Below are 23318 nucleotides of genomic sequence, written 5' to 3' on the forward strand. Positions count from 1 at the left end.
ATCAGTATCCTTCTGGAAGCACTGGTTTAACCTCATGTCATAGTGTTTTATTTTTTAAAAAATTTATTGTGATTTGGGTTAAAGTTTACAGAGCAAATTCATCTTCTATACAGGAGTTGACACAGTCTCATGACATTGACTGTAATGTCCTATAATGCAACAACTTTCTCACTTGCTCCCATAGCCACCTCTTCCCTGTGTCCTTCCCCCACACACACTCCTGCCCACCAAGCTGTCTCCCTGTGCATACACAGTCCTTCTATTCTCCCATGACTGATCTCTCCAAGGAGTGTTGTTGTTGTCGAGTCGGACCCAATTCATAGCGACCCCTCCTTGGGTTTCCGAGGCAGTAACACTACGGAAGCAGATTGCCCCATCTTCTTTCCGAGGAGTGGCTGGTGGGTTTGAACCACCAGCCTTCTGGTTAGCAGTCAAGTGCCTCAGGCACTATGCTACCAAGGAGTGTATCTACCTAATAGACATTTCAGCCTGCCTTTGTTTGGCTGGATGCCACAGGAGTGGTTTCAAGTCCAGACCTGAAGGGCAGCTAGGAACAATAGTCTCAGGGGTTCCACTAGGCTCTATCAGACCAGCAAACCTGGTCTTTTTTTTTTTTTTTTCTTAAAAAAAAAAAAAGATATTGAGTTTTATTCCACATTGTTATCCCACTCTGTCCAGGATCTCCTACATAGATCTTCCTCCTAGTGGTTGACAGTGGTAGCCAGGCACAACCTAGTTCTGGTTTCATAGTCATACAGGCTGAGGATCACATGGTGTAGCAGTCCCTTGGACTAATTCTTTCCACACGTCTTTGGTTTTCTTCATTCTTCTTTGCTCTGGATGAGGAGAGAGCCTCATGGCCCCTTGCAAGCTGTTAAGATCCCAGTCACTCCTCACCAAAGTAGAATGTGGAACACTATTTTTGTGTAGTATGTTATGCCACTTGAGCTTGATGTCCCCTGCAACCATGGTCCCGAGCCCATGGGTCCAACTACTTGCTCCCTCTGGGTAGCTGGCTCTGGTCAAGAAATGACAACCTTCTCCTTTGTCAGTTATACTATATAACAAGAAACTCTCACGCAACACCCAAATACACTTGTAGAAACATTGTCTGCCAGTCCTACATATTGTCACAGGCACACTCCCCTCTGCATAGACATATCTAATCGTTCAGACTGTCTACCCATCTATCCATTTGTAGGTCAACATTTGCCATCACTGACAATGCAGTACTGTATGTGCAAAAGGGTTCATCTTTGTTGTCTGTACCTCCAATGCATCTCTCTACATCTTCCTCTTCCTAAATTGACACTGTGTTATCCATTCACATTTAGTACATTGCCCTTCTCTTCACCAAATCAGTATTTGTCTCTACCTATCTAGAAGTGTTCCCTCCCCTCCCCTCCGACCCCTGGTAACCAACAAAGAAACTTTCCTTCCAAGTATAAACCTTTCATTGACTTTTTTTTAAATGTCATAGTGTTTTAGGCAAACGTCAGGAGCTATGTGTATGAAACAGACCTCAGAGCTGAAAAGACTTTGAAGGCATAACAGAATCTTTTATCCAGGACAGAAGTCCTTTTCCTTATTCTAGGAATAAGTGGTCTGTCAAGCTCCTACCTATGATTCTGTTAACCAATAGACCATCCAACTATCAGCAGTTTATAATAGTTTAGGTCTTTTTATCCAAGCATCTGTTGAGTCATGTTCTGAATTTCCTTCTTCTTCTCAATGTCCAACATTTCCTTTAATCCAAACCTAGTTCCATATTGTTAATATGGCCCAATTCCAGCCTCTTGAGTGAGCCCTTTTGCTAAGTATCTACAACTGAACACTATTATCACTCTTTAAGGGTAAGAAATGATTCATGGTATTCCTCAAATCACAACTCAACAACAGGTTCCTTGTTCAGCCAGCACTCAGCCCTGTTTTTTAGAGCAAGTCGGAACAGCTCCATCACCTTCCTCTCCCTTCAACTGACCTCCAAGTTGAGCACCAACCTGGGTGGTTGTAGTCCATGTGTCGTGGACTCTTCTGTAGACCTCGTATCTCCACTGGCATGTGGTGTTCCAGTCTCAGCCATCAGGAACCCAAGACAAGAGAGGGAAGAGTATAAAGTGTCCCAATATCAATGATTGCTTTATTTTCCTTTATACAGGAGAAATAATTTGTGGAGAATCAGCTTAAACTCTTCTGGAGAAAGACTATCAAAGAAAGCAAGTTTTCACCCTGGTCCCCCAACTTTGTTGTCAGTAAGTAAGCTTTCCTGCTTAGCTATCAGCATTGGTAAGTAAAGAATGGAAAGACCAAAAACCAAATCAAATCTAGTGCCATCTAGTCAATTCTGACTCATAGCAACCCTACAGTACAGAGTAGAACTGCTCCACGGGGTTTCCAAGGCCATAAATCTTTAAGAAGGAGACTGCCTCATCTTTCTCCTGTGGAGCAGCTGACGGGTTTGAACCACCAGCTAAACGCCTTAACCACTGTGCCACCAGAGCGCCTATGGAAAGACCAGGACATGCAAATTTTAATTAAATGCCATCTAAATGTCACTTTTCATTGGGGCTTTTAACCTATTTACTCCGGAACTTTGTTTAATGATTAATTAATGTATAGGAAAGGGTTTTATAAAGTATAGGGAAGTAAATAAGCAGTAGAGATTGCTAGTAATAAACAGTATTTGGTTTAAAGGGCAAGGATACAGAAAAATCTATTTTCAGAATTTCACTGAGATGGGAAATAAAAGGAAGAACACTGTGGGAGGGAAACAATAGTGTTGGTTTCTTAGTAATTTGGGGTTTACCAAATGTACTGCAGGACTGTAGTCATTTCCCTTGGAGCACTAGGCTACATTATAGTAGTAAGCTTATACGCACAGCTTCAGTTCTCCTGTTTAACTGGAAAACACTGTCAGCCTAATACAGACTCCTGAACTCAAAACAAAGAAACTGAGGCAAGTAGCCACAAACATGCTGCCTGGGCAGGAACCCAGGAGCCCACACTTGCTCACTGTGGCCAGCCCTGCCAGAACGTGCTGCCAAAGACTGCAAAAAATAACAGGAAAAAGGCTCCTCCTCTTCTCTTCCATTTTCCAGTCTCCTGCCAGTGTTTCCCATTCAAAGAAACTAACTGGAAGTCAGTAGGGAAGACTATGGGAAATGTAGTCTGCAGGTCCAAACTCCTAGATCTAAAGGTAAATAGACAAATGACCCGTGACACAAAGCTTTCCACTAGCAAAAGTAAAAAAGAATCTCTAGCAAAAGCTAGAGTCAACCACTTCATCTGTCTAAGATATTCACTTCAGCTATGGGAACCATCCTGTGTAGCTCAGACACAATACTCCAAGAAACGGAGAAATCTACCAGAAGGGCCAGGTGTGTTCCTGGACTCTGGTGGTCAAACAAACAAAAGACAAACAGACAAATAAGCCATCATACAAGGCAAATTCTTTATTTTCATGTTAACTTCAAAACATACAACACAGATATACCATCATCCTGTTTCAAAGCAGGTACAAGGGTATACAGAACGTGAAGGTATTTAAAATTCACTGAACTCTAAACCTCAAAAGGGATAATCATCTTAGAAGTGGTGTGGAATGTGTGTGGCACAGAGGTGGTATAGGAGAGACTAGAGTCTGGGTCTACAGATGCAAGCTCCCGGGGTAGGGGAGATGAGGAAAGGTAGTTTCCTTGGAGAAATGGTCATAGGCACATGAACTTGCTTCTAAAACATCCAAATTCACTATAGGATGGGCAAGACTTGAGATCTGCCCAACATGGCTGGTAGTAAGTCCCATGATTTCTAGGCTTAAGGGAATCAATAATCATGGTTGAACACTTCAAAGAAAGCTACTCTGGCCCCCTGCCTGTGCAACTTCCAGGGGTTAACAAAATCAAATCCTAACCCTGCCCTGGCCCAAAGATAAAGGCAGCCAAGGCCTGACACCTGCATTCTCTCTGCTGAAAATCTGCTGAAACCAGGTAAGTTCTGTTTTTAGTTCAGATCCTGGTCTGTCACTGAGGCCCCAAGCCTGGGTGGACACTGTTAATCACCAACATACTTAAAAAGGACTATCTCCTCTGGCAGGTTCTTTCCCAGGCCTGGAAGCTACTTTTTGGGAAAATGTCTTGGAGTACGCCAAGAGCAGTAACTCAAAATGTGTCTGACATAAAAGGCATAAGTAGAACTTAGAACTCTAGGAAAATATACCCCAACCACCCTAGCTGGCAAGAAACACTCTGGAAACAGACAGGAGTTGAAAGGTCAGAACTGTTTCATAAGAAAAATAACACCTCAGTAACGATTATTGAAGAAAAGCACTCTGTTAGAACAGGGCACTGCCCTGCCCACACATTGAAGCCTATTCTGCTGTAGATAGTAGGTTAGCAGCACAGCCTCAAGCAGTGGATTTCTGCTACCAAAAGGAAACACACACAAACTGAGCCCGCTATTGGGAGAAAAACACAATTTTGGACAATCTCAGGTTGAAATGGAAGATGGTAGGCATTTCCCTACCATCTAGAGGCCTTCAACCATGACTGTGTTCCTGAGAATAACCACTCTACTAGCAAAATATTTAGAAATGTTAGGAAAGGAGGGAAATCAGAGGAACATGAAATCAAACAGCTCCCCACTTCCAGGGCTTTATTCAGAAATAAATTTTTTCAAAAAGGAAGAGAAAAACCTTCCTCTTGTTGCTCTCCGTAGCAGTTTGAGCAGCCTCTTTGTTGGAAGCCCTCTCTTAGTTAGTCCCTACTTCCTTCTTTCTGTTCCTGTGAAGAACTCAAATAAGAGTTTTGGCATATGGCTCATCTACTCTCAGAAGAAAAAGGTGGTCTTTAAAGCATGAACTTAGGTAAAACCAACACTGAGATCCTAAGCTGTCTAGAAAAGCATGTGTCTTCTCGAATGCTCCACAACTAGTCTCTGTGCTTAGCTCTCAAAATGCACTTAAGTCAGCATTCAGAGAGGGTCTATGGCTTACCAGCCTTCTCCACCATTGGGTTTGCCCATTTCCTAGCACTGCATGCCCAAAACGTAACTGCTAATGCCACAAAGCACACTGTATAACGTCCGTCACACAATTCTCTGGGGATGAGACCAAGGTGCTAAAGGGTGGTCAGCCTGAGATCAGAAACAAATCAAACCCTACTCAAGGTTCTAGAGTGCTCTCTTCTGTTCAACTGAAGACACACTTATGCCCATCCATCAAGCAACAGCAAGATGGTTAATCCCTTCAGGGGGCATTTCCCAAAGCCAAATGGCCCAACTGACAAGACCACTCAGTGTCACATCCCCCAGAAAATCCTTGGTGCATACTCTTATCCAAAATAACTGCTGAAAGGTGAGGTGAGCAGAAGGTCAGATCAAATATAAAGATATCCCAACCCAACAAAGATCGAGGAAGGTTTTAACCAAGAAAAGAAGAATGGACACAGCAGAGGTAGTCTGTAGTGTCTCAGTGACCTGGACTCCTTACTGGAATCATACTGCTCCAAATAAACCATGAGTCCCAATAGTTCTAAACTTGCAATTGATAAACAGGGATCTTGCTGAGCACTGCTATGTACTGGCAAAACATTTTAACATTAGCCAGCATCATGTCCGACAGGCTTCGAGACGATGGTCACTCCCACCTATAAATGTGGACCATCTTCTCTGTTAAGGTAGCCAAGTAGTTGTGATGGTTCACCTCAAATGGGCAGATGTCCAAGACGGGCTGATCAGTCTGCAGTTTCTGTAGCAAGGAGCCACTGCTAGCATCCCACAGCTGAAGAAGACAAGCAGAGAAAAAGGTCAGGAGTCAGTCAATTAAGTTGGAGGTCTTTTTTAAAAAAAAAAAAGAAAAAAAAAAAGAAATCATCAGACCATTTTGGCTGAGTTATGCAGAACGCACTGCACAGTAAAGCAGACTGTCTTGTTATGGAAGCATTTTTGTTGACCTATAAAATACCCACATCCTGGGTGTTACGGACTGAATTGTGTCCCCCCAAAACATGTGTTATAAATCCTGATCTTTATGCCTGTGGCTATAAGCCCATCTGGGAGTGAGTTATCTTTGTTTTGTTAATGAGACAGGAATAGTGTAGAGTGTAACATGAGCCAGTATTTTATGAGATATAAAAAGAAAATGAACAAGCAAACAAACAAGGAGAGATGGGGAAAGACTGATGTCTAGCCACAGGGAGATCTCCAAGGAACCAGGAAACAAGCGTAAAAGAACCTTCCCCTAGAGCCGGCATCCTGAATTTGGACTTCAGGCCTCCTAAACGGTGAGAAAATAAATTTGTTCATTAAAGCCACCCATTTGTGGTATTTCATTTATAGCAGCACTAGATAATTAAGACTGTATTTGTTACCAGAAGAGTAGGGTACTGCTCTAACAGACACCTAAAATATGGAAGCAGTTTTGGAATTGGGTAATGAGTAGAGGCTGCAGAGTAAAAGTCTAGATGGCGTTGAAGAGACTGTTGGTAGAATTATGGATGTGAAAGGCAACTCTGGTGAGGGCTTAGAAGGAAATGGAGAGAACCACAGAGAAAGTCTTTACTGTCATGAACAATACAAAGGGCACCAGAATGTTGCTAGAAACATGGCCATGAAATGTGCTTCTGCCGAGGCTTTAGAACAAAATGATGAACGTGTGCTTAGACAATGGAGAAAGGGTAAAGGTTTTGATGCTTGTCTAAATGGTTCAAATGTTTGGTGGAAGGTAGAATTTGTAAGTGATGAACTCAGAGATTTCTAAGCAATATCTTAAAGGATTTCTCTTTGCCACTTACAGTAAAAGGCCGGCGGAAAGAGCTGGACTTAAAATGAACTGTGTAAAATGAAAACACAACTTCTGTACAGAGAACGAAAGGAAAAATGTTGTCTGCCTTTTGGAATTTTGCAGACAGGAAACAGGTCAAAGGAGCTATAAGATGAAAAGAATCATCCCTGCAATAGCGTGGAGATCAGCAGACTAATGGAAGGAGAGGGGAAGCAAAGTCTTCCCGGGTCCAAATGATGAAGCCACAGCCTCCCAGGGTTCGAAGAGTCAGATTTTCACCAACGAGGTTCCAGAGTATGGGGCTGCCATTAAAGTGTGCCAAGAGGATGGGGCCAAAGCTGAGGGAGCAGGGCTGCCGAGTCCAAGGACTAAGGGGGTTGCCACACAGATGGAGGAGAAAGGGGCTGCACAAAGCCGAGGGTCCCAGTGAGCCTAGAAGGCAGAGATGAAGCCCAGGGTCAAGGGGCCTCCACCCAGAACCCAGAGGCTGTGGCCAACACCCAAAAGTCCAGAGAATGGGGCCATCACCCACACGGTGTCAGAGAACAGAGGATTATTTTTAAGCCTCGAGAGCTAATATAAATTGTTCTGCTGGGTTTTAGACTTGCTTGGTGCCAGTTATCCCTTCTTTCCTTCCAATTTCTACCATATGTAATGGAAACGTCTCCCATATGCCTGTCACATCATTATACTTAAAAAACCAAACCAACTCACTGCTGTCATTTCCAACTCACAGTGACCCCTCCTTGGGTTTTCCAAGGCAGTATCTCTACAGAAGTAGGTTGCCCCACCTTCCTTCCAAGGAGTGCCTTGGTGGGTTTGAACTGCCAGCCTTTTGATTAGCAGTCAAGTGCCTTAAGCACTACGCCTCCAGAGCTCCGGCAGATAAATTATACTCTAGGTGTCACAGATTCACAGATGAAGGAGAAATCTGCTCCAGGATGAAACACACCTTGTGTCTTACTCATATCTGACTTAGATGATTCACAAGATAAGATTTTTGACTTGGAGTTGACTTAAGAATTTTGGTGATGTTTTTACATGTGGCAAGAACATGAACTTCGAGGAGCCAAAGAGTAGAATGTTATGGATTGAACTTTCTCCCTTAAACCCTGTGTACCTGCCCAGTCATAACCCCATTTTTTGGTTCTCTGTCATGTTAATGTAGCAGTACTAGCACTGGGTGCGTATCTTGAGTCAATCTTTTTTGAGATATAAAAAGGGATTAAACAAGTGAGCAAGCAGAGATGGGGGGTGGGGAGGGATTGAGCCAAGCCACATGGAGATCTCCAACGAACCAGGAAGTAAGCTGAAGAGACAAGAACCTTCCTCCTGAGTCACAGGGAAAGCCTTTCCCTAGACCCAGCACTCTGAATCTGGACTTCTAACTTCCTAAACAGTGAGAAAATAAATTTCTGATTATTAAAGTCAACCATTTGTGGTATTTCTGTTCTAACAGCACTAGACAACTAAGACACTGGGTTTGTCTGTCTGCTTTGTGCTAACATTTCTTGATTATCTACCCCTTACAGTTGTAGTAAATAAAAGTGCAAGACTCTGTAGCAGTGCTGCCCATTATGGAAGGCTACTAATACATACGGTCATATATTTTAAATAATTAAAATAAAAAAATCAGTTCTTCGGTCAGAGGAATCAAATTGCAAGTTCTCATCTGGCTAGTACAACTTAACTGCACAACATCTGATTAGACTAAGGTTCAAGGAGGTGCTTGGCACTTCACACTGCATCACATTGAAGAGGCACACTAATGTGGGCTAATGCTTACAGAGATGCAACTGCGATCACAAGGAAGAATACGGACTTATATAGAAATATACATGTATAAAATTTTTGAGTTTTCCTATAGCAAAAGTTTATATGAAGGAACTTTTACATAAATAAAAAATAATAGGTTTACCAGGGCAGAATTTGATGACTCATCCCCAGAACACACCAGAAGGCGGCCATTGTTCTCTGGGTTTTGGAAAACAGCACTTTTGGTCAGTAGTTTACAAGTGGGGCCCCCTAAAAATGTCTGTACAGGATGGCACGAGCAGATGGGTTCTCCAGCATTATTCAGACTGTAGGACATTTCCATGAGCACGCTTCGTAAGGTGCTGTGGTTTTTATCTATAGAACAGAGAAATCATTATGGCTTCATGGGATGATAAAAATATACATATATACATATATTTTTTTAAATTAACCACATTCCCAAACTGCAGAAACTTATACCCTAGTTGGGTAGAAAAGTCTAGTGTATTAAACCATCAAGAATAACTACAAAGTCAACATAACAACAAGATCAAAAGAACAGAGCATCAATAAACTTCAGAAGTCCTAGGCTAAGATAAAGCATGTCACCAACAATAGGCTTTTGTCTATGAGGAAAACAATTCTGCATTGTTCCTTCCCTTTTTAGTAAAATCAATGTATCATGCCACACCTCTGAAAGGCCAGCAATTCAAACACACCCAGTGGCTCCATAGGCGAAAAACTTAGTGATACGTTCATGTAAAGATCACAGCCCAGGAAATCTCAAAGGGCACTTCTATTGCCACATAAGGTCACTGCTGTGACTCAGAACTGACTTGATGGCACCTAACGACAACAAACAAAAGCTAGAGAATAAAGCAGGCTACCAAGCTTTCCACACAAGTCACAGAAATCAGTCCTGGAACTTACGGGATGACCAAGAGCCTCAAGGTTAAGAGAGTATGCTGGGACTTATCTCCAGCTCAAACAAAACTTAAAAACGTTAGCTCTATCCACAACTAGCAGAAGAACGGGCAATTTCTTGACTATCTTTGACCAAACATCTGCCTAACCATCAATATACTTCATCAGGAATTGAGATCCATACCTTTAGGCTAGAAAAAAAACCTGTGCACAGTCAGCTGACTGTCAGGGGCTCTGCCCCTGGTTCAGGAGCGAGTGAAGTCTAGCTGGCTAGATCCACATAGTTGTCCATTTTCTATTTACCTTCATTGGCCCCAAATAAGTTACTAGTTAATACCCTCAAATGGGGCCTATTTGGTTGCTTTCAACTGCCTTTCTCTTAGGTGAAGTGAAGGGCAGGTAGAAGACTGATCTCAGAGTAGCTCAATGGCCACACGACCAGGCTTCCTGATTCCATTACTGTCTCATGCTGTAGAAGCTCATAAAGTGGCTAACTCACCTCCAAGTAGTACCTGGCAGGATCTGTCCCACTTCACACAAGTGAAGAACAGGGAGGCAGGTTCTGTGGAGGAACTTGTAGTCACTGCCCTCACTGCCAGTGTACCAAGAGCTGCAGCATAACCATGGGCTTCAGCCTGTGAGGCGCAGACCAGGGGCATCCCAAGCATAGGGCCAAGCTCTCCTTCCCTCCTCTCCATCAATTCACTCCCAAACAAACCACGAGCAGCCTCATGAGGACACCTCAATACTCACCGGGCCTGTAGGTCACAAGACAGTGCCGAGTGGCACTCTCTGTCTGAAAGTCTGTGCAGCCCCCTGGCTCTAAGGGCAGAACGTGAGGCCAATGAGAAAAGCCCATTTTTAGCTCCCAGAAGGAAGCATTCTCCAAAGTTCCAGCCAGTACTCCACCATATGGAAATGCAGCTGAGGCAGCTCTAGGTATGTACGACAGGGACACCAACGGGCATCTGAAGGGAAAGAAAAGGAACACACCCACATTCTAATCCATGAGATTGCTTCAGACCCCAGCACCAGGAATCCTTGAGCATTGTTCTACGTCTATAGAAATGGTTAAAACCTTTAGTGGCTCATTATCCTTTGGCATTTGATAAAAACTACCAACCCTTTCTGGAGGAACAAAAGGGCATATATACAATAGTCTGCACCCAATTTTAGGGTAAAGGCCAGATGCTCTAAAAACAATACACATCAACGAGGACATTTAATAGACACAAGATCACAATTACAAGGATGCTTGATTGGTGTGAAACATCTGGTAATGGGCCTAGCCACATACACAAGACAAGTCAGTAAGAAAACATAGTTTATACCTAATAAAGCTTCTAAGCTGTTGTTTACAAAGCCCTTACTTAAAATATAACTTCTAGCAACTACATGTTAATTCACAAACAGGATAGAGAACTCCCTTCACATCTTCTGCAAGCACATAATCAGGATCGTGTGCTAAGAATCCTATCAGAAACACCACTCTACAAACTACGTTCCCATGAATTTCTGCTGAAGATGGCAAAAGCTACCTCTTGACCTGTTTTATTTCATTTTCTTTGTCACAATTAAGCCAACTAAAGCAACTTAAAGTAAAAATGAACATTTTATGCATTTTTTTCCTTCTTATTTTAAAACTACTAAGGGAGCTCTGGTGGCGTAGTGACTAAGACACTTGACTGCTGACCAGAAGTCTGGTCCTTAAGCAGCCACTCCTCGGAAGGAAATTTGGGCAATCTACTTCGGTAGTGATACTGCCTTGGAAACCCAAGGAGGGGTCGCTGTGAGTAAGGTCTGATTCCACGGCAGTGAGTTTGGTTTGGTTTAATTTAGTGCCTAAGGTACTTGACTGCTAACCAGAAGGCTGTCAGTTCAAACCCACCAGCCACTGCTAGGAAGGCAGGTTAGGCAATCTACCTCCACAGTGACACCACCTCAGAAACCCAAGGAGGGGTCACGGGTCACCACGAGTCGGATCCGACTCAACAGCAGTTGAGTTTGGTGATTTGGAATTTTAAAACCTACCATATACTTAGGAGCTCTGGTAGCATAGTGCCTAAGGCACTTGACTGCTGACCAGAAGGCTGGCAGTTCAAACCCACCAGCCACTCCTCGGAAGGAAGGTGAGGCAATCTACATCCATAGTGATATCGCCTCAATGGCACGTAACAACAACAACAACATGTACTTACATTAAGTGTCAATGTTGTTGCTGTTGTTATGTGCCACTGAGTCAACCCAGCTCATAGCAGGTTAGCAATCAGGTGCCTTAGGCACTACACGATCATAGCTCCTAAGTGTCAATGTGGGGCCCTCTCTATCAACAGCAGATACCGCATCTGCCAGAATTCACATTTGTAGAAGTTTACCTCAGTCATCTTCATGCCCTTAGAACACATCCCTGAAGCACGATTCCACCCACAAACAAAAAGAAAACCCCAGTGTTGAGCATGTATTTCAAAAAATAATTACTGTAATTATCCTCTTTATGTTTAGACATCTTTTTTTCCCCTTACTAATACATACTGAAATTGGAAATGGAAAATTCTCTTAGGGTATTTTCCATTTTGATCCAGGTTACAGTGCCCACTCCCCCTTTGAAAATTTTTTGCCTACAGGACAGTATTACCCAAGTGATACTCAGCACACTCTGAGGGGCCACAGTGAAGCTGGTGGCCACTCATCTTCAGAGCTTGGGTGACTTTACAAACCTCCTAACGCCACAACTTGGTAATAAGTAATAGTGATATGGTGTCTACAGACTGAATGGGTTTGGTTCTGGATTAGGGAAATTGTAAAAGTCACTTTTCATTGACTATCCTTTGCTGATCACTCACTGTAGGCTGGAATGTGGCTTTTTACAGGTTCACAAAAGGCCAAGAAACACATACAAGGTCACATAGCTAGTAAGTAGTGAAGCTGGGTTTGAAACACAGATGTTAACTTCTTTTTACCACGTTGGGTGACAAGGAGCTCCATAAGCCTCCTTATACTAAGAATCAGAGCTTTCCCCCCATGAAGTATCACGAGCACAAGCTATAAGGATCTTAATGATTCTGAGGCGAGACTAGAAGAAACTGTCCTCTGTGGAATCTCTGCAGAAAGCACCAATAGCAGAAATAGTCCAAGAGGAAGCTGCTACCAACAGGGAAGAAGCAAGTGACTCCCTACCTGTCTTTCTGAGGCACTAGTTCCTGGATATGGCAGCCTGTGTTTCGTAGGTCATAGACGAGAATTGAACCATTGGCCAATCCAGCATAAATGTAATTATTTTCATCCAGACACCAGCAGCAGCTCCAGACAGGACGCCCAGCATTGTAGGTCTGGACTACAGTATTTGTCTCCAGGCTGTGGTGTTACAAGAGACTTGTTGTAACATCAATTTCTGACAAAGGTGTAAAGACTGTCACTGAAATGATCAATAATCCCACTAAGAATACACACACACACCCCACCATTGTAGATTCTCAATTTTCTCCAGGGACTGCCACCAGATAACTTCTTTGAATTCTGTGTTTTGGGGACCGTAGGCTTTTCCCTTGAGCTGTTAGGAAATGAAGGATAAGGAAGAGGGACATATAGGCAGTACATTCTCCATCTTACCCTGACTACCTTCTGCATGGTTAGCCAATTACACAGTAATTCAGTGTACAAAGAGTAGAAAATACATTCAAGAAAACAATAAATCATAATGCAACCATCCACAGGCAGTCACTAGTAACACTTCAATATTTGACATTTTTCTTCTGTCTCTTTTTAAATGATAGTTTAAGAAGAAGAAGGAAAAAAAACATGTAACACATATGTATGTATACAACGTAAGGTCACATTGAGATTTTGGCTAAAATTAAGCTGAACCATTATTGAAAAGTCAAAAGGCTGACAGGAACTGATAAGACCATCATAATTTCCTCAGATTTAGCTGCAGAAATTAGAATAGGAAATCAAGTATTGAACTACTTCCTAAAAGATAAAGGCCTGTACATCAATGTTCACTGCAGCACTTTTCACAATAGGCAAAAGGTGGAAACAACCAAAATGTCCATCAACAGATGAATGGATAAACAAAATGTGTACATACACCAATGGACTACTACGCAGCTGGAAAGAGAAATGACATTCTGACACATGCTGCAACATGGATAAATCTTGAAAACATTATGCTGAGTAAAATACTCCATCACAAAATGACAAATACAGTATGATTTCACTTTTTTTAAGTTACCAGGTAGGAGCCAGGGGAGTTTCTGTCCAGGAGACACTGAGTTTATATAAATGATGGTAAAATCTTTTGCATAATGACAGTGATAATGGTGATACATGAAAAGTGTAATCAATGCCATCAAGTTGTACATGTGCAAGTTTGGGTGTGTAAGTTTCACTACAATGAAAAGATAAAGGCAGGAAGCACACTCAGATCTGGTTCGTGCTCAGAGTGCGTGGAGGATGAGACACTGTCAGTAACTGAGGATATGAGGTACATCATCTGTGGAACCCAACCAGAACAAGTGCCTGGGGAGTACTTTTGTTAGGCAGAATTATCAAAGTAAGAGACCCAGAAAAAGCAGTCCTGAGCTGACATGGCTCCATGTTATCAGGTGCCCAGGCTACTCACACGTTGTTATTCCACCACCCCTAGAGTGCTGCCATCATCTGCATAGTTTAAGATCTATTTTTTGAATATTTATCTGTAAACAAACAGGATACTATCATACTGGTTTGTAACCTGCTGTGGTCACTTTTAAAAGCAATGTACGTTAAAATCCACGAGTCTGCCTCTCAGAAGAGAAAGGCTCAGACCATAAAAGAGCTAAGGCCTATACCCCATGGATCCTGATTCCATGCTGCTCAACCTGAAATGGCTCAAGCCCGATCCCCCACCCTAAAGCACTCACCTAGTCAGTTTCAGAGTGCTGTCCAGGGAAGCAGAGAGCAGCAAGCCCTGAGACCGAGGGCTGAAAGCTAATCCGCGAATCTGCCTGCCATGCATTGGAATGTACTGATTGCTTTTCATGTTTGCAGTACTCAACATCTTAACACCGAAGCCTGCAAAATGAAGAGGGTAGAAAAGATCACTGAAAGTCAATTTAGGACCAAGTGATCTACTCATGTAGCTGCTTTGCTCACCTTTCTTGGCATGTAAGTTTCTGGAAAAAAAGGTAGTTAAATAACCATCAACAGGCATATATACAAAAAATAAATACTATCCAGCTAAAAGGAATAAGCTACTGATGCACACAATAATATGGATGAATTAAAAAAAAAAAACAAAATCCACAAAATTATGCTGAAAGAAGCCATGCAAAAAAAAGATGTATCATATGATTCCTTTTATTCACAATTCTAGAAAACACAAACTAATTATTGACAAAAAGCAAATGAGCGTTTACAGGTGGATAATTGAAACAAACAGGCAAGAGACTACAAAGGCCAAGAGAAAACTTTTGGGAGGACAGACGTGTTATTTATCTTAACTGTGGTGATGCTTTCAGGGGTGTATATTTGGCTCAAAGATTATCAAAGTGTGCACTCTAAAAAGGTGCAGTTTATTATACATCAATAAAGCAGTTAAAAGAGAAAGATGTCACCTGAATCACAGATATTCAACAGAAAACAGTGGGGCTAAGTATGTGAGGGGATCGAGATATGCTACATTTGTCTATCTGGAATAGATGAAAGAGACGGCATCTCAAGTATCCTGATGAGTGCGTATCATTCTTGAAGGGAAAACAACAAGAAGTCCTTTTAACTGATTTACTTTGTCCTCAGTAAGATTATGATGACAGATTTATTTTTTATTAAATGTCTATTATTATCTGAGTTATATAAAAACAGTATTTCTCAAATCCAAAATTTAATCATACTTTGAATCATACTTCAGCTGCCCTAGGGAACCACATGGGACAAAGTTTATTGTGTTTTCTGCTGAAACAGAATTAGGAGAGCCAGAAAGACAAAAAGGGAGACCATAGGCCTTAAGTCAACAAGGGAACATGAATACCTGCCTTAGTTAATCAAAGGAACAAGGACAGATTAGCATCAGCAGGCTGTCAAGTAGAGACAGCTGTATAAAGCAGGACAGACACATAAAAAAAAGAGACCTAACACATCCAATTTAAAGAGCAATTAGAGAAAATCTAGCATGTTCCAAATCGTGGAGAAGGTTTTATGTGATGACTATAGGCACATTTGGAGAAGGATGTCATGCTTGGTAGGGTGAAGGGTCGACGAAAGAGGGGGAGGCCTTCAACGAGATGGATTGATACGGTGGCTGCGATGATGGGCTCAAGTACAGCAGGGATCGTGGGGCTGGCGCAGGATCAGGCAGTGTTTCGTTCTGTTGTGCATGGGGTCGCTATGAGTCGGAAACGACTCGATGGCACTTAACAACAACAACATAGGCACATTCTCTATAAACAATACTGTTTATGGTGTCTCTGGGAAATAGTTGAGCATCTGATTACTAGCTGAAAGGTTGGTGGTTCAAACCCATCTAAACCCCTAAAGATAGGCCTGGCATTCTGCTTTCAAAAGGTCACAGCCTTGGAAACTCTATGAACCAAAACTATCCTGAGGTCATTGTAAGCAACAGAGTGGCACACAAAATAAAAGGTATTACCCATGAGTACCGTGTGCCATTAAAAACCCATCTATGGGAGACCAAAAAGTCAACAATCCCAATGAAAAAAAGATAAGAATACAAGGGAGCAGGGACACTGGAGTCCAGGAAACAGAAGAATCAGTTTAACTAAAGAGAATTATTTACTAACTGTGAAGAGCGTAACTAATGGCACTGAACAATTTGTACAGGAATCGTCAAATAGGAACCTTATTTGCTGTATAAATTTTCACCAAAAACATAGTAAAATATTATTTGAAAAATACACACATACACACACACACAAAACAAAGATGCATGGAAATAATTAGTCCAAGGGACTGGTAGACCATGTGATCCTCAGCCTAGACGATCATGAGATCAGAAGAACTAGATGGTGCCTGGCTGCCACAGTCAACCACTCCGAGGGGGACTGGTACAGGAGATCCTGGACAGAGTGGGAAAACATTAAGGAACAAAGCTCGAAATTATGGGAAAAAAAAAAAGACCAGGTTTGCTGGTCTGATAGAGCCTGGAGAGACCCCTGAGACAATAGCCCCTAGCTGCCCTTCAGGTCTAGAATTGAACTCACTCTTGTGGCTTCCAGCCAAAAAACCAACAGGTATATGGGGTGAACATTTACATCAGGTAGATACACTCCTTGGAGTGATCAACTGTGAGAGAACAGAAGGGGAGTGCTTGCACAGGGAGACAGCTCAAGGGGCGGGAGTATATGGGAGGGAAGGACACAGGGAAGAACTTGCAGGAAGAGCTGTTAGATTGTGGGGAATTGCAGTCAATGACATGAAACAAAATGTGTATGAACCGGTGTAATGAAAATGAATGTGCTCTGTAAACTCACCCAAATCACAGTAAAAATTAGCAAACTTAAAAAAAAGCACAAAATATGTTAAAAGAGAAACATTAGGGTACCTGTTGCCACTGAGTTGATTCCAACTCATAGCAAACAGAGGACTCAGTACCCCACAGAGTTTCCAAGGCTGTAAATCTTTAAGGAAGCAGACTACCACTTCTCTCTTCCACAGAGTGGTGGGTGGATTTGAACTACTGACCTTTTACTTAGCAGGTGAAATCTTAACCACTGCAACACCAGGATGCCCCTGATCAAATAATCACTTCTTTTATCTTGAATTTGTAAATCTGACCTCTAAGGAAAATAGGTAGAAAATCTTGTTTAAACTTGAATTAGCTGTTGAGGTAGTGTTTTATCAAATTCTGCCAGTCTAAAAAGAATCTCTAATTTTACTGGGACATACAGGAAATAATGTCCTTCTCCTTGGGATGTACCAGTAGCCTATGTTCCATCTTCACCCACTTTACCATGTTATCAGAATTTCTACCATCTTGATAAATTTACAGAATCAAATAAATACACACCAGGCACACATCTTTGCCACACCTTAGAGTACCTGCACTAACAGGGAACCATCGGAACTGATGGGAAAAGGTGACTTGATGGGCTGTGGTCAATGTTCACCCACTACGGAGAAGTGAATCCTTCCAAAGGGAGAGGAGAGGAATGAATGCTGCACGATACGGAGCGTGAAAGCTAAAGCTCTGGACTTGTACCTGGCAGGAAGGAGGCCTGAGGAGAAGGCTGTGACACCACCAGGCAGCTCAAAGCATCACAGTACGCCATGGTGCGGCAGTTCCCTATCTCAGATATGGTGAAGGTCTTCTGGAAATGATACTTGTGCTGGCCCTGGCTGGTGGCTGTGCAGCCTATGAAACTTGTTTGGGAGCTCCTGGGGTGCTGCAAAATTTGACCTCGATGCTGTACAATAAGTTTTTGCAATTCCTAAAATGAAAAAGATTTCATGAAATAAAAACGTTTTAGTTTTATATTTTATTCTCAAGCACAACTCCTTGATCAGATACATAAGGATTCCTTACCCATTCTATGCAAATGTTAACATAAATCCTAGAAAATGTTGCCATTTTCACAGTACTTCAATAAGCGACTGAAATAAGGAAAGCACAGAATCATAAAATACCAGGGTTCAAAGTCCTTAATGGTGATTTTAAAACTCTGATTTTACTGGTACAATCAGGGAGGCAAAATGACTTAAGCTTGATCAGAATTCTCATCTTTTTTATTTTTTCTAAAACTCCAACTGCAGTAGAACTCACCACATCGACTGTGAGACGTGGATAAATGACCTAATCAGAAGATAAGAAAGCTGGTCATGCTTACTTCTCTAACGCTTGGCAAAACCTCTGTATCTGAGATGACCCTAATGTGTTCAGATTGCTCTTTAATTCCTATTCCAAATGTTCCTTAGATTAGGAAAGGCAAGCTCACCTGGACACGACCACGAAGCTTAGTGCATTCTTCTGTGAGGACCTGAAGTTGGAGCCGGCACTGAGCCGATTCTAACTCTGCTTGCTTCCTTATCATTTGCTCCTTCAGTAAGGAACTAGAGTAGGGAAGCCAGAAATAAGTGTTAACGTAGGCAGCGTTAACGGCCAGGAGCCGGGCCCCTACTGGAGTCTGGGAAGGCGGTCTGGTGGCACAGTAGCTAAAGCACTGGGTTGCTAACGAAAAGAATGGTAGTTTGAACCCACCAGTCTGGGAGAAAGATCAGGCAGTCTGCTTCTGTAAAGATTTACAGCCTTGGAAAACCTATGGGACAGTTCTACTCTATCCGATAAGGTTGGTATGAGTCAGTGGGTTTGGTTTTGGTGCTGAATGGGGACCAAACATGCTTTAGATTAAATAAGGAAACAAGCTAAGATCATTGCTTGAAGCTAGAGCCAAATTATAAAAGATTAAACTGACACAGTAAAAAAAAAACAAAACCAAACTCACAGCCATTGAGTCAGATCCGACTCATAGCGACCCCTCCTTGGGTTTCCGAGGCAGTATCACTATAGAAGTAGATTGCTCAACCTTCCTTCCGAGGAGTGGCTGGTGGGTTTGAACTGCCAGTCTTTTGGTTAGCAGTCAAATGCCTTAGGCACTTAAGCCACCACAGCACCCAACACAGTAAAAGATAGAGGTTCTGTTATAATCAAGCTGTCTTTTATGCATCATATATTCAAACAACATCACAGAAAGATTGAAATAAAATGTAAAGTATTCACTAGGCAAATGCTAACTAAAAGACAAATTAGAATGAAAACAAAAAGCATGAATAGGCATACATAAAGAGGATGATGCACAAAGAAAGGAAGCATTCTCCAAGATTTAACCATCATAAACCTATATTCGTCTAAAAACAGCTTCAAAATATGCAATCAAGAGATTTTCAATCCAATGAGACAAGATAAAGATAACTGATAAAATAATTAGAAAGGGATCAAGTTGTCTTTATTTCTCTTCATGGAATATTTAAAAGACTTCAAGAATTTTAATAGTTTAGCAAGGTTGTTGAGAACCCTATCAAGAAAATTAGATCAGTAACATTCCCAACTGAAACGAGCAAACTAGAACTACATGTACTAGGGTTGGCAGAAAATGATCCTATAAGTGTATTTGTATGATCTGTAAGAATTCCCAGGGGTATAGTAAAGCTGACAAGGGGCAAGGTTGTGGTCACTGCTTGGTAACAGCCAGCTACCCAAAGGGACCGAGTAGATGAACCTGCCGGCTTGGGACCATAGTCGCAGGGGACATCAAGCTCAATTGGCATAACATACTATACAAAACATTGTTCCACCTCCTACTTTGGCGAGTAGCGACTGGGATCTTAAAAGCTAGCAAGCTGCCATCTAGATGCAACGATGGGCTCTCCTCTTCCAGAGCAAAGAATGAAGAAAACCAAAAGTCATGGAAACAATTAGTCCTAGCAACTGGTACACCATCCGATCTGCAGCCTATACAACTATGAGACCAGAACAACTAGATGGTGCCTGGCTACCACTGTCATCCACTTGGAAAGGGATCTATGTAGGAGACCCTTGATAGAGAGGGAGAACGATGTGGAACAATACTCAAAATCATTTGGAGAAAAAAAAAAAGGGGGGGGGGGGACCAGGTTTGCTGGTCCGATAGAGCCTGGTGGAAAGACTGAGACTATGGCCCCTAGCTGCCCCCAGATCTGGAATTGAACTCACACCTGTGGTTTCCAGCCAAACAAAAGACAGAGCATATGAGTTGAACATTTACCTCAAGTAGATACACTCCTTGGGGAGAACAATCATGGGAGAGAAGGGCTGCTTATGCACAGGGAGACAGCTCAGGCGGCAGGAGTGCATGGAGGGATGGACACTGGGAAGAGGTAACTGTGGGGAGGATGTGGGAGGGGAGCTGTTGCTTTGTGGTAAACTGTGGTCAATGACATGAGACAAAGTATATGTGAACTGCTGTATGGAAAGTGAACTTAGTCTGTAAATCTTCACCCAAATCACACACACACAAAAAAAAGTCCCAAACATTAAACAAAAATGCCAGCTAGAAAATGAAAAATAAAATCCAGTGTAACATTTGCATAAAGTGTAAAAACTTTCTAACTCATCCATTTATGGATATATGTTTAGCTACTCAAATGTGTATCATTCTTTGAATGATGAACAACTAATTTAGGAAAATGGTACTCTGGGGAAAGAAATGGAATGAAAGAGAATTTAGTTCACAAAAACGCTTTTACTACAGTCATTCACTTCTTTTATAAAAAGTCCCAAAGCAAATATAGCAAAACATTAAGATTTTACAAAGCTCTGGTAGCATACTACCTAAGGCATTTGATTGGTAACCAGAAGGCTGGCAGCTCAAACACACTGGCCACTCCTCAGAAGGAAGGCTGGGCAATTTATTTCTGTAGTGATACTACCTTGGAAACCCAAGGAAGGGTCGCTATGAGTTGGATCCGACTTGACGGCAGTGTGTTTGGTCTTCTTTTGGTTTGGGTACAAGATGTTCATTTTTATTAGTTTCTATATTTACTGTCATTTAAAAACATTTCCTTTTTCAAAGGAGTTCTGGTGGTGTAGTACCTCAGGCATTTGACTGCTAACCAGAAGGTTGGTGGTTCAAACCCATCAGCCACTCCCTGGAAGGAAGGTTGGGCAATCTACTTCTGTAGTGTTATCGCCTTGAAAACCCAAGGAGGGGTTGCTATGAGTCAGACCTGACTTGACGGCAGTGGGTTTTTAAGGACCACAGTAAGAGTTCTGGTAGCATAGTGTCTAAGGCATTTGACTACTAACCAGAAGGGTGGCAGATCAAACCCACCAGCCACTCCTCGGAAGGAAACTGGGGCAATCTACTTCCATAGTGATATTTCCTCAGAAACCCAAGGAGGGGTCGCTATGAGTTGGGTCTGACTGGATGGCACATAACAACAACGACAACAACAAGAAGGACCACAGTGACTGACCTCAGTATTGTAATTAGTGAATTGTTTAATATACTCACTAATACCCACATCTGTGTTTTCCATAGAAGTTTCCCGCTCTAGATATCTGCTATTTAAAAATACTACAAATATGTATTTGTTGGTGCATGAGGGAGAGAAAAGAAAAAAAAAAGCAGAAGAAAGCAAGCCAACTTGTTACCCCAATCCAGAGTGACTACTTGTAGTGTTTTTCTTCTTCCGGTTTACACAAATGTTATCCTATGGTCTAATAACGTGCTTTCCCACGACAACATACTTACTATATACTCTTCTGTATTGGACAGTGTGGCACCACATCAATAGGTCAGAGTTTATGCAAGCAATTAATCATGTAAATGAAAATTCTCACAAATAAATCTTTACACATTTCTTTAGAATAAACACCTGAAGTAGAATTACTAGCTCAAAGGACTTTAAAGGCTTTTGAAACATTGCCAAAAGTTCTCTCCCCGCGGTGTACCTATGGACATTCTAACCAAAACATGAGAGGACTCATGGCTCTGCATTCTCTTAACAGTGGTAGTTTTATTTTTTAATATTCCTAAAGCACGTTTTAAGTAGTGATACTAGCAATCTTTCATGGGCTTTCAAAATGCTAATAATTTCCAATATGGAACTGCATGTACAAAGCTTCACTCAGGAGTCTTCTGTGCAGAGAGCCGCTATAGGAGGGCTCAGGACACCAGAAGCAAAAATGAAAACCCTTAGGTAGGGGGCCAGATTCTCATCATTAATACTGTTGGAGAGCAAACCACGTAGACTCCTTCAAAAGACTGACCAAACAACATTATAAACCATAATGTAAGCGTGTCAATGATCCCCAGAGATCCCAAGTCCTAGGCCGAGTAAACCTTAGAACCACTCTACGAGTGACTCCTACCTCCTTTTCTCAGATGTTTCTATAAGAAATCCATAGGAAACATTCCAGCTAGGCAGACACACACCACCTACCTTTTCATGCGTTCCTGTTCACTAGTGTCCAAAGCTCTCAAGGTTCTGGTATAGAGGACAACGATGTCACTGTGCTTGGCTTTCTTGTTGCACTAAAGAGTCCAACAAGACACAATCAGTGTGGATCTAGGAATCCTCCTGCCTCCTGACTTAATATATTGACTGTGAACATCCACAACTCTTGTGGCCCTTACCTGGGGACATTTTCGTACTTGTCCTTTGAGCCACTTAGATATGCATCTATACCCAAATAGGTGCCCACAACGTAAGGCTGAGAGCCGGTGGTCTCCAGCATTGGTCCACGGCTCGAAACATACTGTGCAAGTGTCTCCATCGTCCTCATCCGCGGGCTGAGGAGGAGGAAGAGGAGGGGGATCAGTGCTTTGGAGAGACTGCAAGATAGAAACAAGAATAATTCAAATTAGAGAAGATGCAAAGTACATCTTGAAGAGGCTCCCCAATGCCACCAAATTAACAAAGCATGAAAAATAGTGCCATAAAGAAAAGGCCACAGAAAACTGCAAAACTATGAATCGCTTGTCATTTGTTCTAGAAGGAAACCTCACAAAAGGTAATAAAAGCCATTAAATAGTACTTTTTTGATCTTACGAAATTCTTCAGTCAAAAGAAGAAAAGAAGCTGTATAAAGATACAATAAGTAAACAAAAACAAAAATAAAAAACTGGCAACTACCCAGATAACTAACAACGGGGAATGGTAGATTCATTATACATTCACTGACAATATAAAAGTAGCTATAAGATATTTAGTACAGGGAGGCGGGGCAAGATGGTGGACTAGGCAGAAGGATTGCACAGACCCTCTTCAACAAAGAAAAGGGAAACCAATTAACACAGACATAGAAGATAATCTTGGACCCCTGAGCCTTGAAGGAAAGGATGCAGATTTGGACTAAACCCCAACTAGAAGAAGAATTTGCGTGAAAATA

The 23318-nt window shown here is 42.0% G+C and overlaps 1 protein-coding gene across 1 annotated transcript in view; it reads right to left on the minus strand.

Annotated features, from left to right (window-relative positions):
- Nucleotides 1-5632: 5632 nt before the first annotated feature.
- The window catches only part of RFWD3 (ring finger and WD repeat domain 3), a 31472-nt gene continuing 13786 nt past the window's right edge, over nucleotides 5633-23318 (minus strand). Inside the window, exons 4-12 of the mRNA XM_042780871.1 lie at nucleotides 22564-22761; nucleotides 22370-22461; nucleotides 18385-18499; nucleotides 17652-17880; nucleotides 14359-14509; nucleotides 12635-12811; nucleotides 10211-10425; nucleotides 8697-8908; nucleotides 5633-5776 (exon numbers count right to left, since the gene is read on the minus strand). Coding sequence (XP_042636805.1) covers nucleotides 5633-5776; nucleotides 8697-8908; nucleotides 10211-10425; nucleotides 12635-12811; nucleotides 14359-14509; nucleotides 17652-17880; nucleotides 18385-18499; nucleotides 22370-22461; nucleotides 22564-22761 — 1533 coding nt within the window. The remainder of the gene's footprint in view (nucleotides 5777-8696; nucleotides 8909-10210; nucleotides 10426-12634; nucleotides 12812-14358; nucleotides 14510-17651; nucleotides 17881-18384; nucleotides 18500-22369; nucleotides 22462-22563; nucleotides 22762-23318) is intronic.

This window comes from Orycteropus afer, unplaced genomic scaffold (genome assembly GCF_000298275.1).
Source record: "Orycteropus afer afer isolate SDZICR_OR568_19922 unplaced genomic scaffold, OryAfe1.0 scaffold00067, whole genome shotgun sequence".
Lineage (NCBI taxonomy): Eukaryota > Metazoa > Chordata > Mammalia > Tubulidentata > Orycteropodidae > Orycteropus > Orycteropus afer.